This window comes from Molossus molossus, unplaced genomic scaffold (assembly GCF_014108415.1).
Source record: "Molossus molossus isolate mMolMol1 unplaced genomic scaffold, mMolMol1.p scaffold_m16_p_5, whole genome shotgun sequence".
Lineage (NCBI taxonomy): Eukaryota > Metazoa > Chordata > Mammalia > Chiroptera > Molossidae > Molossus > Molossus molossus.
The window spans coordinates 79783888-79799775 of NW_023425388.1; the positions used below are offsets into that span (position 1 = coordinate 79783888).

General features: G+C 35.6%; 1 protein-coding gene and 1 non-coding gene across 4 annotated transcripts in view; one reads left to right on the top strand and one right to left on the bottom strand.

The window, feature by feature from the left end:
* CBLB (Cbl proto-oncogene B) overlaps positions 1-15888 on the top strand; it is a 206311-nt gene that overhangs the window by 134610 nt on the left and 55813 nt on the right. For all 3 annotated transcript variants that reach the window (XM_036242657.1, XM_036242658.1, XM_036242656.1), the window contains one exon: positions 2811-3014. In XM_036242657.1, the coding sequence (XP_036098550.1) occupies positions 2811-3014 (204 nt within the window). The remainder of the gene's footprint in view (positions 1-2810; positions 3015-15888) is intronic.
* LOC118617911 lies at positions 7488-7594 on the bottom strand. The gene has a single exon (XR_004956873.1). It is a non-coding gene; the product is annotated as a U6 spliceosomal RNA (small nuclear RNA).

The window sequence follows — 15888 nt, forward strand, 5'->3', positions numbered from 1 at the left end:
AATTAATTTATTTTTGTTACAGATGTTTCTCCTTTTCCCCCCACTGATTCCTCCCTCTCCCTCCTTCCCTGCCCTGTCCCCAGCTTTGTTGTCTATGTCCATTGTTCATGCACACATGCATATAATTTCTGTGATTTATTTCTCCCCCACCACCCTCTCTTCTGGGGATTGTCAGTCTCTACCCCACTTCCACGTCTCTGGAACTATCCCATTCCTCAGACTGTTATGTTCATTATATTCTACACATAAGTGAGATCATATGATACTTGTCTTTGTTTGGCTTGTTTCGCTTAGGATAATACTTTCTAGGTCCCTCCATGTCGTCTCAAAGGATAAGAGATCTTTCTTTCTTATAGCTGCATAGTACTCCATTGTGTATATGTAGCACAGCTTTTTTATCCATTCGTCTACTGATGGACATTTGGGCTGTTTCCAGATCTTAGCTATTGTGAATAGTGCTGCTACAAACATGGGGGTACATATATTCTTTCTGATTGGTGTTTCAGGCTTCTTAGGGTATATTCCTAGAAGCAGGATCACTGAGTCAAATGGAAGTTCTATTTTTAATTTTTTGAGGTAACACCTTATTGTTTTTCATAGTGGCTGCACCAGTCTGCATTCCCAAAAGCAGTGCACTAGAGTACCCTCTCTCCACATCCTCGCCAACACTTGTTGTTTGATGATTTGTTGATGGTGGCCATTCTAACAGGTGTGAGGTGATAACCTTATTGTTGTTTTAATTTGCATCTCTCTGATGTTTAGTGATGTTGAGCATTTCTTCATATTGTCTCTTAGCGATTTGTATGTCCTGTTTGGAGAGGTGTCTATTTAGTTCCTCTGCCCATTTTTTAATTGGGTTCTTTGTCTTCCTTTTGTTGAGTTGTATGAGCACTCTATATATATTGGAAATTAACCCCTTATCTGATGTATCATTGGCAATTATGCTCTCCCATAGAGTGGGTTGCCTTTCCATTTTGATGATTGTATCTTTTGCTGTGCAGAAGCTTTTTAGTTTGATGTAGTCCCATGTGTTCATTTTCTCCTTTGTTTCTGTTGCCTTAGGTGAAGTATCAGTGAAAATTCTGCAGCGTATGATGTCTGAAATTTTGTTGCCTACATTTTCTTCTAGGATTTTTAGGGATTCATGAGTTACATTTAAGTTTTTTATTTATTTTGAGTTTATTCTTCTGTATGGTGTAAGTCGATGGTCTAGTTTCATTGTTTTGCATGTAGCTGTCCAATTTTCCCAACACCATTTATTAAAGAGGCTGTCTTGACTCACTGTATGCTCTTGCCACCTTTGTCAAATATTAATTGAGCATAATGTCTTGGGTCCATTTCTGGGTTCTCTGTTCTGTTCCACTGGAATATATGCCTGTTCTTGTTCCAGTACCAGGCTGTTTTGATTACGGTGGCTTTGTAGTATAGCCTGAAATCTGGTAATGTGATCCCTCTAACTTTGTTCTTTTTGTTCAAGATTGCTGTGGCTATTTGAGGTTTTTTTTGGTTCCATGTGAACTTCTGAAGTATTTGTTTTAGTTCTGTAAAGTATGTCGTTGGTATTTTGATGGGGATTGCATTAAATCTACAGATTGCTTTGGGTAGTATGGACATTTTAATGATGTTAATTCTTCCAATCCATGAACAAGTTATGTGCTTCCACTTTTTTATATCTTCCCCTATTTCTTTTTTCAATAACCTGTAGTTTTCTGCAAATAGGTCCTTTATTTCTTTGATTAAGTTTATTCCTAGGTATCTTAATTTTTTTGCTGCGATGGTAAGTGGGATTTTTTGCTTAGTTTCTCTTTCTGTGAGTTCATCATTGGTGTATAAGAATGCCGCTGATTTCTTGATGTTAATTTTGTACCCTGCTACTTTGTCAAATTCATTTATTAAGTCTAGTAAATTATTGATGGAGTCTTTGGGGTTTTTTATGTATAGTATCATGTCATCTGCAAATAATGAGAGTTTCACTTCCTCCTTTCCCGTTTGGATCCCTTTTATTTTTTCTTCCTGTCTGATTGCTGTGGCCAAGACTTCCAGTACTATGTTAAATAAGAGTGGCGAAAGTGGGCATCCTTGTCTTGTTCCTGTTCTTAAGGGAAATGCTTTTAATTTTTGCCTATTGAGTATGATGTTGGCTGTAGGTCTTTCATCTATGGCCTTTATTATGTCGAGATATGATCCCTCTATTTCCAGATTGCTGAGCGTTTTTATCAGAAATTGATGCTGGATTTTTTTGAATGCTTTTTCAGCATCTATTGATATGATCATATGATTTTTATCTTTCATTTTGTTTATGTAGAATGGTAATATTTAGATATAGTCTTATGCACAGGAACTTTTTCAGAATGGATTTTAAAATGGATTGTTCTGATTCTTGCTGTGACTTTATTTATAATGACTTTTTGTTAAAATGTTCCTTTTATAAAATGTTCAATTAGTATAGGTGCATTTGGTAAAGAGGAGCAGACATGATTCAGATTCTTTCTGCAGGACTCAAGTTTTGATACATTAAAATTATAAGTGAACCTTCAGGAAAATCAGGTTAGGCTTATTTTCTTTGGCAAATCAAACTTTTTAAAAAGAAATTTTAAAAAATTGAAATTTGAAATACTGATCATTTACTATATTTTTGGCTTTCTGTTCTACTCCACTGCCTCTTCAAGACAGACCTTCCCCCACTCCCATGACTAACCTAAAACCTCCTTTCTGCAACTTTGTTTTATACTTATAAAACTTTGGCCCTTCCCAGTACTATTTTTATTGGAACAAAGACCAATCAGCACATCTTTTGTCTGTCTGTTCAGGAGTCAGATGGCCAGGGCTGCCCCTTCTGTCGCTGTGAAATAAAAGGAACGGAGCCCATCATTGTGGACCCCTTTGATCCAAGAGATGAAGGCTCCAGGTGCTGTAGCATCATTGACCCCTTTGGAATGCCGATGCTGGACTTGGATGACGATGATGACCGAGAGGAGTCCTTGATGATGAATCGGTTGGCAAATGTTCGAAAGGTAAAAGTAAAAGCATAGGTTTAATTAGGGTGGTGTGTGGGCATGAAAAAGAAATGATGCTGTCACAAATGGGGTATGACTGAGTGTGTTTTGGAACGAGATTCAGGTACCAAAAGGAAGGTGAAGATAGAAGTAATGTTGACAGGGTGATGAATTCATAGACTGCGAAAGAACTGTAGACTCAAAGTAAACTCTTGCTGTTTTCAAAATGAGAGATGGTGAGAGCTTTCATATAGAACTATACATTATCTAAGACTGGCAGTAGCAGACCTCTGAAGAAATCTTTAAGAGAGAAAATTACTAAAATTGGAAATGGTGAAACTGATTTAAAATAGTCTTTGTTGAAGTCTGAAAGTGTCTGATAAAGTTATTTTCTTCCCAGGAAAGCCAACCTTCATTTGGCTACTAAGAGGTCCCATAGGATTTACCTTTGTGCATTTACCATAATCTGGTTTGCTTATCAGTAGACCAGACTCACAGTATTGACTGTGTCAGTTCACTGAGAATGGACATTACTGCCCAGTGTGTGTTTATGTAACCAAGCTCACAAGAGACTAGTCAAGGAACCAGAATCCCAATTGAGTAATTTACAAACCAGAAATATAACAATTAAGAGAGCTAGGCTCTAGCTATCAAGCTATTCTCTGTATAGTAAGTTATATGAAATTCAGATTATACTCAGAACTCATGTGTTCCCAGTGTCAGCGAAATGGCAATGAATGGTCTGAAAGGGCCTGCAAATACCATATGAAGATCCCCCCCGCCCCCCGTGGCCAGCATGGCTAAGCAATCATGGCACTCATCCCCACTGTGTTCACACTTGGCCTGCACAGCCCTGTGGAGCCTCCACTGCAATTCATTAGGACTTGGCATGCAACATGACACCTATTTGCTATCTAGGTGGAGTGATGATATGTGTAATGGCATCAGATATATTTGCCATATGAATCTATCTGGTAGGAAGTCACTAGGTGCAGTGAACATATGTGGCTATTCAAATGTAAATTTAAAATAATTAATATTTAGTAAAACTTTACAATTTAATTCCTCAGACACACCTAACATATTTCAAGTGTTCAATAGCCACTTGTTTCGTGGCCACCATATTACACTTGACAGATACAGAACATTTTCTATGGGTATGGAAATATCTAATGAAGGTAGATATAAAGAAGTATCCATTATCCAGCAGATAATTATGTTAGAGCAGAGTCTTATTAGATCATTTTTACAGGCTCTATGAAGGAGGTAGGTCTTGGTGTAAAAGATCTTTCATTTAAATTTAATAATTTAGTGGTCTTAGCTTTGTCTGGAGATCTCACTATGATCTAGCACTGGAATAAACAAACGGCCTGTTTTTGTTTGTTTTTCTGTGAGCTAAGAATGATTTTACATTTTAAAATTTACATATTTAAATGATTTTATGTGTACCCATATAATTTCCTTGACTTTGCATCTTGTCTTGCAAATCCTAAAGTATTTACTATCCAGCCCTTAAGAAGAAGATTGCATTCCCGAGGTCTAGGGCACTGTAACCATTTCGTGATTGTTTATGAATGCATGGGGATAGGGAATGGCTAAAATGTGTTTGAAAAGCATACAACAGCTCAAGTAGTTCAGGTGACTTAGATGGCAATGTTTCTAGCTAGTAAAAGGCATTTCAATTTTCTTTACTAAATGAAATTTCTTCTTTCAGTGATTCATGTCAGGGGAGGCGGGGTGTTCGGTCTTAAGAGTAATTCTTTTAAGAATTTTGTATCCTTGCCCGCCTGGTGTAGCTCAGTGGATTGAGCCTCATCCCATGGATGACAGGTCCTGGTTGGATTCACCAGCAGGGCACATGCCCGGGTTATGGACTGGATCCCCAGTAGGGGGTGTGCAGGAGGCAGCTGGTCAGTGTTTCTCTCACATCAATGTTTCTCTCTCTGTCTCCCTTCCAATCTTTCTACAAAAATCAATAAAGGCATATTTAAAAAAAAAAGAAGAAGAAGAGGAAGAAGAATTTTGTAGCTTTTATTGCTTAGGGGGACACAGTATTTGCCATTTGTGATTTGGGGTGAAGTTGCAGTCTTGGCCTATTTCCCACGGAAGTAAGTTGAAGCTTGAGCACTGTTTCAGTAGTGGCCCTAACAGATGAACGGAACCACTGGTAATGTGAAGTGAACCGAGTGCTTGAAGGTGGCTCAGTGGTTTTCCCTGATTTTCTTACCCCTGTCACAGCCATGCATGTTCTCCCTGGCACACCCATGAACTTCCTGTCATGGGAGCTATGAGTTTTTACCTTAATTTCCTCTTTAGTCTGTGAAAGAGAATGGGACTTTCAGACATTATGGTCCCAAAAGTCCTTCAGTGGCTTATTTGGCAGTCAGTAGTATTTAATAAAGCTTTCACTACAGGCAGTTATTTCTATGCGTTCCTGTGGCAGTCAGATATTGGAGCAATTTAAAGAACTTGTAATTATTTGTTTTTAAGTTGAGGAATCACATTTTAATGAAATGTTTTTATGTGCACTGATATGCCTCTAGTCAATTAAGCAGATTGTGTATTTTGTATTATTTCATGAAATCCTGCCACTTAGTAAAACCTAAATTTTTGTGTAGATGTAAGCATCAGTTCTTTCTGAATAACTGGCAAAAATATTGCTGCCTTTATGTTCCCATAACACTCTCTATATAACTTCTGTTTCAGTAGTTAACACTAAATTGTTAATGCTTTATTTAGAGGACTGTCTTCTCTATTAGACTATCAATTCTTAAGGCTAGGGCCAGTGTCTTGCTATCTTTGTGTTCCCAGGCATCTGTGCACATTCAGTGAATATTTACTAAGTGAAATAATAAATGCATGTGCATGCTCACATGTTCTTTGAGAGCAGTTCTTTGGTGATCTTACCTTTGTTCCAATTTGAAGACTGAATATATATGTACAATACATCAAATTATAGTTTTTATCTAGTTCTGTCTTGTCTTACAGCTGAGATTATAAACAGATATCACACGGTCATTTTGACATAGTTCTACCAGAATTTTCCTCCTCTCTGTTTTTTCTAATCATTCTGTTGCCTCATTCATTTATTCATTCATTTCAAAACCATGTCATTTTCCCAATTCCAAGAGTAACTATCAGTCATTGTCCAACAGAATGAATCAGTTTTTTATCTGCTTTTTCAAAAACTCATTTCATATTTCTCTTCTTTTATGAACAGGTTGATGACTATGTTGTGGAATCTTTCTACCTATCTTAAGCGTATTGCATTCTTTAAATTAGCAATGCTTTGCCCTGGCTGAGCAGCTCAGTTGATTAGAGCATTGTCCCAATGCACCAAAACTTTGGATTCAATCCCCTGTCAAGGCACATACAAGAAGCAACCAATGAAAACATGAATAAATAGAACAACAAATAGATGATTCTCTCTTTCCCTTTCCTTCTCTTTCATTTCTTCTCTCTAAAATCAATAACTAAAATTTCAAGAAAATTAGTAATGCTTCTATCATATCATAAGGGACTGAGCTATTTGTATATTCCTGTTACTATGGTGATATTCCACAGCTGGAGTTTATAACTAGTAGCATACTAAACATTGATTTAGTAGATTGTATTTTTATACTTCTGTATATTTAATACTGCTAATCTTACGAAAGCAAATAGAACTTATAAATCTATAATATAGTGTATTGGTCGCCTTACTTGATATTGGTTATTTTATGATTTTAACCACATGATGTTTTAGATTTTCTTAAAATTGTACTATTGCTGGCCTGGCCGGTTTGGTTCAGCGGTTAGAGCATTGGCCTGCGGTCCGGAGAGACCTGGGTTCAGTTCCCACTAAGGGCATGTACCTCGGTTGCAGTTTGTCCCCAGCTCTGGTTGGTTGGGCGGGTGGCGACCACTCAATGTGTCCCTTTCACATCCATGATTCTCTCTCTCTCTATTCTTCTCTCTCCCTCCCACTCTACCTGAACAAAAAATGGAAAATGTCCTCGTGTGAGGATGATAAAAAATAAATAAATAAAAATTGTACCATTGCCTATGTTCTTGATCTGTTAGAATTTTTAGGATAATTGGATCTGATGTGAGCCCTCCAAGGAATTCCATGGTATGATTGGTAGGTTCACATCCTCTCTGGCTTCAGTGCAATCAGAGCTTAGAAAAGGTTATCTGTTGCTAGTCAGAACTTTGTTTCATTTTGTCAGAGGTGTAAGGAAGTCTTAATAGTTCTTTAGCAATTATGTTGATAGAATGTATTATTTACCAAATACATAAAATTATAAGCAAAATAAATAATAATTTGCATATAAAATTAAAATGTTGACAGACTGACCTAGTATATGAACCTAGATAATTCCTTTGGTTTTAAACATTATATATTTTTTAAAACTGTATTTAAAATCTAAGTGAATTGCCATAAAAGAACAAACTGTGTGTGGCCATAGGTCAAAGGAATTGTCTGTCTTTTATTTTTTATTTTATTTTATTTTTTTTATGGACTGTTTCACGAATTTGCGTGTCATCCTTGTGTAGAGGCCATGCTAATCTTCTCTGTATCGTTCCAATTTTAGTATATGTGCTGCCAAAGCGAGCACTTGTCTTTTATTTTTATACACATTCTCCTGATACTGCTGTCATCAATTAAAATACATGTTGCTGATGAAAAACTGAACATATTATCTAATTCTTGCTTTTTCTAATAATAATAAGTGTAGAGAAGGAATTCATAGTATTCCTACTCTTGAGGAGAGAGTTTACGTGTCCAGATCAGTGTCTTTGAAGTGTTTTTCGAAGATTGCCTTTTTAAGGGTTTGTGATTCTAACCACAGGGCTGGAGCCTGTGCTGGAGCAGTGAGGACAAAGATGACAAAGTGGCGTGCAGGACTAGCCAGAGACATTCGCAGTGCAGAACATGATTCTCCACGAGGGCCGTTCTGCCTCCCCATGGTGTTCAGAAATATGTGGGGACATTTTTGGTTTTCACGATGAGTGGTGGGTGGGGGAAACCACTGGCATTTAATGGACGGGGCCACATTAGTGAAATTGTCCTGTAAGCCATGGGACAGTGCCACCTGAGAAGAATCATTCTGACCACCTGCCAATTGTCCCCAGTTGAGTATAGTTCTGAACTGTGCCACACATGTGAAGTCAGAGATGACAAGAAGCAATCCGGATTCACAGGTTCATGTCTGCCATGTAATTGCATTCAGTTTACTGAGATTCTGAAAGCTTTCCTTGCAAAATAGTAGCATTTTCCTCATTAGTTTGTGATTAACAAAGCAAAACCCTGCCTTGTCCGAGTGCTATGTGATATTATAGGGGACCTTGAAGATATTATGTATTCTGCAAAAATGGTTTGAAGAAGTAGTAGTTTAGGAGAAGCATGAATTGAACTCCTGCGTGTAGTTGGCCTCTGAACGGACTGCTGCAGGGCAGAGGCCATTCCTTGCTCTTCTTTGCATCGTCAGAGACTTGCAGAGTGTGATGCATAGCATGCCACTGAGAAAGGGTTGTGTTGTTGTTTTACTTAGTGTTCAGTGGTGACACTGTTCTTAACTGTACTTTTCTTAAAGTGATTGTCTAAGAACAACTTGGGCTCCTGTTCTCGTTTTGCTACTTAATATCTATGTGCCTTGCGTTGGTTTTATTCAACCTCCATGCCTCAGTGACCTTGTCTGTGAAACCCAACCTCTGAGGGTTGAGAGTAAATGAGTTAATATGTTTAAAGCCATTGGAACAGTGCTGGTACACAGTAAATGTTAAGTATTTGTTTTTTATTAACGTTCATTTTTTTATATAGTGTTACTTAAGACTCCTGAAATATTGCTGTACTTCTCTGATAATTAAATATCAGTATTTTGGGGATGTTTATGGAAGTTATTGTCTTTTAGATACTGTTACCTATCATTCTTTAAGAAGAATTAGACACCAAAGCTGTATTAGCTTGGCAAGCATTTGTTTGTATTTTTTAACTATCTATACATAGCTATAATTTCGTTACATGACCACATTAAAATAATGTACTTGAAAACCATATTTTATGGTTAAAACTCAGAGAAAATGCGAAGTTGCCAACATGTCAGCTGATACTACATTTTGAGGACTAAGTAATGCAGACGAGCGTATGAGTCTTATTTTCTGCATACATAAATTGAAGTGATTATTCTCTGAAGCAGAAACTGAATAATAACTGCTTATTCAAACCAGCTGTATCTGGTATGTTGGAGCATTAGGGGTTTCACATGAGGGCATATTTCAGTGACTGAAGTATATTTCTTTAATTCTCAGGATGTTCTTGTTTCTCAGCCATTTTTAGGGAAATATTTCTGAATTATATGTCACCCTTCCCCGACTTCTCAAAATTGGTTATGAGGCGGAGTGAACCAAAGAACATAAGAAGCCACTACAGTAAACATGACATACTTCTCGATGCTTTTTTTTTTTTTTTTTACATTTTACTACACAAGATTTAAGGAAGGTGCTTGGACAGAGGGGAACCATAGATGTAAATTAAAATCATAGATATTTGGATCAGGATGCAAAATTCATAGAAATGTTTAAAATGTGAAACTTCAAAGAATGTTTAGGGTTATGGAGGCTGGTGACTAACCTACAGATTATGTCCTTCTCATAAAAGGCACTTCAAGGAGAAGCAGCGTAGCTCTGTTTAGTTAACAATGTTTAACATTTTAATGGAGCTGTGCCCTTGGGGTTATTCCACTTGTGAGGCTGTTTGCACGTCTTTAAAGTAGACTCTATTGGCAATTTTATTGACTGCTTCCCCATCAAACCTCAAAGAGAAACCAGCTCATAATCCAGTCAGTGATTTTCCGTGTACACTGCTTCAGTTTTCCAGGTCTTCCTTGCTTCTAATTTGTGGTATCTAAAAATTTCAGAAGTTAGTGGAACATGAATAATAATTTTGAATAGTAACCTTCACTTTACACATAAACACACATCCAGTGTTCTTAGTAAAAGTAGGAAGGTGCCTACATTTCCTTCCTACAAGGAGAAAAGCAGCAGAATCTCCCTCTCCCCACCCCATTTAGAGGACTTTTTGTTGTTGTTGGTTGGTTTGCTTTGTTTTGTTCTGTGTTGTTTTTGTATTTTAACACTTTTCTAAACATAGTTTTAGAGCTTGTAAAGAAGCAAAATTGAGGGAAGCATGCAGAGATTTCTCATGCCCCCACACATACACAGCCTGCCCCCTAATCGGCATCTCCCACCAAAGTGGTACATTTGTTATAATTGAGGAACCTATATTGGCACCTCATTACCATCCAAAGTTCATTAGTTTCCATTAGCGTTCACTTTTGGTGGTGTTCATTCTATGAGTTCAGACAAATGTATAGTGATACATATCCATTGTAGTATCATGTGGAGTATTTTTCACTCTCTTAAAAATCTGTGCTCTGCCTGTTCATCTCCCCACCACCCCAGTACCCCATAACCATTGGTCTTTTACTGTCTCCCTAGTTTTGCCTTTTCCAGAATATCATGTAGTTGGAATTGAATGGTATATAGCCTTCTCAGATTGGCTTCTTTCCCTTAGAAATATGCATTTAAGATTCCTGCATGTCTTTTTGTGGCTTGATGTGGGTTGTTTCATTTTAGTACTAAATAATAGTCTATTGTTTGGATGTAGCTTATTTTATTTATTCATGTATCTACTGAAGGATATCTTGGTTGCTGTCAAGTTTTGGCAATCAAGAATAATTATGATAAGCCCTGGCTGGTTTGGCTCAGTGGTTAGAGTGGGGCCAGTGGACCAGAGAGACCCGGGTTCGGTTCCCGCTAAGGGCATGTACCTCGGTTGCAATTTGTCCCTGGCTCTGGTTTGGGTCATGTGGGAGGCAACCAGTTGATGTGTCTCTCACATAGCTGTTTTTCTCTCTTTTTTCCCTCTTTCCCTCTCCCTCTATCTGAAGATAAATGCAAAAATGTCCTCAGGTGAGGATAAAAAAAAAAAAAAGAAGAAGAAGAAGAATTGTGATAAACGTGTGTGCAGGTTTTTGTGTGGACACAATTTTTAACTCCTTTGGTTAAATATCAAGGAGTATGATTAGTGTACTATTTGGGAAGAATATGTTTAGTTTGTGAGAAGCCACCAAACTGTCTTCTCAAGTATCTGTACCATTTTGCATTTCCACTACCAAAGAATACGTGTTCCTGCTGCTCCACATACTTGTCAGCATTTGGTGGTGTCCCTGTCTTGGATTTTGGCCATTCAAAAAGGTGTACAGTGGTAACCTCATTGTTGTTTTAATTTATACTTCCCTCTTGACATATGATGTGCAGCACTTTTTCATGTTTATTTGCCATCTCTGTATCTTAGGCGAGGTTTCTGTTAAGGTCTTTTGCCCTCTATTTAATCCCATTGTTAGTTTTCTTGTTGAGTTTTAAGAGTTCTTTCTATATTTTGGATAAAAGCTCTCTATCAGATGTGTCTTTTACAATATTTCTTCTAATCTGTGGCTTGTCCTTTTATTCTCTTGATTGTGTCTTTCGAAAGCAGACATTTTTTACGTTAATGATGTCCAGATTATCAATTATTTTTCTCACGGATCATGCCTTTGGTGTTGTATTGAAAAAGTGACCCAGTGAAACCTAAAGTTATCTATATTTCTCTTATGTTATCTTATAAGAGTGTGATGATTTTGCATTTAAGTTTGTGATCCATGTTAAGTTAATTGTGAAAGTGTACGGTCTGTGTCTAGATTCATTTTTTTGCATGGGGACATCTAGTTGATTTAGCACAATTTGTGAAAAAGACTGTATCTGCCCAACTGTATTTATTATATTTGCTCCTTTATCAAATATCAGTTGGCTCTTTTTATGTGGGTCTATTTCTGGGCTTTCTGTTATGTTGCATTGATGTATTTGGCTATTTTTTGCCAACTCCACACACTCTTGATTATTGTGGTTTTATAGTAAGTCTTAAAGTCAGGTAGTGTCAGTCTTTCAGTTTTGTTCTTCTTCAATATTTTGTTGGCTATTCTGGTCTTTTGTCTCTAGGAACTTTAAAATAAGTTTGATGATATCCACAAACTTACTTGTGGGATTTTGACTGGGGATGCACTGATTCTGTAGATCAAGTTGGGAGAACTTTTCTTTTTCACTTTGAGTTTCTCCCTAAATTCCTATAGATTGAGGCTTCTGGAAATATGACTGGATAAGCAGGAAAAGATTGCATTCCTCTCATACTACGTTTCTCATATAAACTTTTATCTATTATTTAAAAGAGAAAAATGGAATAGGTACTACAAAACAGATGAACAAAAATCATACTTATCCTATAAATTACTTATGGATGTGTAAGTGTAAATGTTTCTCTAATGGATACCTTCTGAATAACATTCTGTACAGGCTATTTTTAAGAGACTTTACATGTTGTTATGTTTACAAATTAATGTGAGAAAAAAAAGAACAAAGACGATAATAGAAAAGAAAATACACTTAAAATATTATATTTTTTGTGATAAAAGTTTTATAAGTGCCCTTCATTAATTTTCACACATTGAGAGAGAAATGTTGACTCGCTAAGGCCCTGTCTCATCATTCCTGGAATGTGCGCATCTGTCTTGTTCAGATATAAAATTCATCAAGTACAAATCTTGTCGGAAATATAAAATCAACTTTGATTATCTCCCGATTGTCAAAAACCTCATCTTATTAATAATTGGAGAGGTTTTCTCTTGTGCTGTTTTTAATAATAGCCTGGCTGGGTTTGAAATTTCTTACCAAATGTTTTGCCATTTCCATTATAATGGATCTTATTAAAGCTTTTATGAAAATCACTCTTTAAAAGGTATGAATAAAATGAAGAGTGACTAAAATAGAATGAGCCCTGATCACTATTGGTGATTGCTGAGCATGTAAGGCAGGCTTTTGACTACTTTACTTTTTGGACCTTTTCTCTCAGAATTTTCTGTTAAAATTGCAAATCCAGATCTCTCTATTCTTTATGGTAGTCATTAGCATTCTAAGTGCTAAAGAATTCTGTAAATTTTCTCAGAGAAATAGAGAGTAATAGCATTTGTGCATTTCAGGAAGCAAAGGACTGGGGATAGTTGGGGAGTATGTAGACATAAAAGAATTAAGTGTGGTTTAAATTTTTAGAGCACTAGGGTTCCAGTTGTTAAAGATGTACTCAACAGCTACAAATTTATGTATTACAAATTTATGAAAAAATTGTTAGACTAATATGCTGGTATGCTGATAATATAGGTGCCTAGTAGCTATTGTATTTTGAAGGGAGTTGAAATGGAAAAAAAAAAGACAATTTATTCTAAAGTTCTGAAAGCGAATGTAATACTAGAGAAAAAAAAAAAATGTTGCCTAAAGTTAAAATAAATATAATTATACAAATCAGCTGCCTTGTGACTTGAAAGCATGATTCCATTCTTCCCAACCCTTGCAGTTACCTCTGTGTAAATGAATTTTAATATTGTGCAATAAAGTTTGTCCATATCCTATTTCCTATATTTTACTAGTTAACTTTAGTGTAGTTTTCTATTTTGTTATCCTAACTTAATAAAGTGGGTAGGTAAAGATGAAGGAATAACAAAGACAGTAATTCATTTAAGGCAATGGCAAAAAGGACAGGATCCTTTTAAGAATCACTTCATTAATGACCTTTTATTATAGTAATTAAATTTTATTTATTCATTAGGAGATTAAAACCAGAAGAGCAGAGGTGTAAAATCTCTACCATAAAATAATTAGAAAATGAATTAAATTGGGAAAAATATTTATAACAATTATAATGTATAGAGGTTTACTATCCTCATATATAAAGAGCTTGTTCAAATCAATGAGGGGTAAATAAAACAACATGATAGTGGTACAAAGAACATAAAAAGCCAGTAACCAAGAGAAGAAATACATATGGCAAACAAAGATTTCGTAACTTTTTCTAATTAGTTGTTAAAGAAAGTCCAATTTAATCATCAGAGTGGGCCATTAAAATATCAATCAAGTATCAAAGTAAACAGAAATCGAAAACTGAATATACTCTGTGCTTTTGAGATCTTTGCAATAGTAACAGTCACACATGACTGGTAGAAGAAGAAATGGTTTTGCCATCAGAATATCAAAAGGGTCTTATGAATAGTCCTAAACCTTTACCTAGTTATGAGTTTATTTTCCTATGCTCAAAATGTTCTAGGATTCTGTCTTTAAAAATTAAAATGTATATGATCAAAGATTTTTCATGTTAGTACTTTATAATTGAGAAAAATCAAAAACAGCTAAGTGTTCATATCAAGGGAATAGTTATGTAGATGTTGGCATAACCATATAATTCGCCCTTTTAAATTATATTTATGAAGAATGTTTAGATTCTTTTGGTATAATGTTAGCCAATGTATAGTAGATTAAAAATTATATATATTGTTAGGAACCATCACCAATGACTGTGTGTAGATTTTTTCAAAACATCTTTATATTTTCCTATAATTTCAAAATTTTGTGCAGTGTAATTATGTTCTCAATAGTGAGGAAGAAAAAATGAAATTAAAACACAGTTGAAAAGACACGAGTGGAGAGCCCAAACCAAGAAAACTTTTTAAATTATGGTGAAAAGTTTAACAACACATATCCTTCTAAAGTCATGGACCTATTCTTACTCTTAAACTACTTTTCTTCTTATTTGTTGTTTCTATGTTTAAGACACTCTTTAGACTAATACTCAAAAATAAAAATAAATTCAGTTCTACATTTTTGTGCTAATTGTCAGAGTTAATAGCAAATAATCTAAGCAGTATTTCTATTTGACTTTTGAATGCATTGTAAGAATTTAGTCTAGAAATATCTATTTGTTTAGATATTTCATTTTGTCACTATTGCTTTGTTTAGGCCTGGTGGTGAGAGGAATTGTATAGGACATAAAGGGAAATAGGAAAAGTGAGAACATTTTGGTAGTGAAAAGGAGCAAACTTTGACTGGAGGTATAATAGATTGCATCCGTGATCTCTGTATCAAAATAATCAATACTTCTGACTATGTCATCCAAAAAAATTTTTTATACCAGCTTTTTAAAAAAATTTAAACTTCATTTAATTTTATCAACTCATTAAAGTCTCCACGAAATGGACTAACCTTATTCTGTAATGTATCAGAAACAGTAGCAGTAGGCAGCAATCTGTGTATGGCAATTAAAGTTCTAGCTGAAATTTAAATATTAAATATAGGAATGATGTGCATATAAAGTCAGATTATTCATTTAATTATGTGATTTTGTTTTGTAGAAGTCTTATTCGTTATAATCAGTTGGCTTGAGAACTTTATTTTGACAGCAGCCCTTGAAATTCACATTCCAATCAAATGCATTCCTATGAACAAAATGCTTACCTGCTGTTATTCAAGATTTAAATGAATGATGTCCTAGTATTCTGCTTAAGATGTTTTACGTGCATGTCTTGAATATGTATCTCTTATAGAACAGAAATGGTAGTGATTATGAGGAACGCTGGACAAATCAGTAAGAGGTGATGATGTTTGCACAGTTCATAGTCACAGAATTTAAATCTGAGGATTGGTTTCAGTATTGTTTGTTGTTGTTTCTCCCCAACAACTCCCTTTGTCACCTACTGGAAGTTGGCAAAGATCAATGATTTAAGTGATTTTGGGATAAGGGTTAGATCTGTGGAAAAAGAAGGCAGAGTGAAGGGCTGAGAGGAATGTTTGTGGAATCTGTGAAGAGAATAATATAAATCAGTAAACTAAAGATGACTGGACACATCCCTTTGTCACACCCGATGACTACCTTTAACAGGGAAATTGTGATTCTCTAGAAATTAAAGTTCTTTAAAAGACCATTAGATATTCGAATATTATATAGACTATTATATAGTTTCAAGAAATAATTTGGATCTACATTAAATCAGTC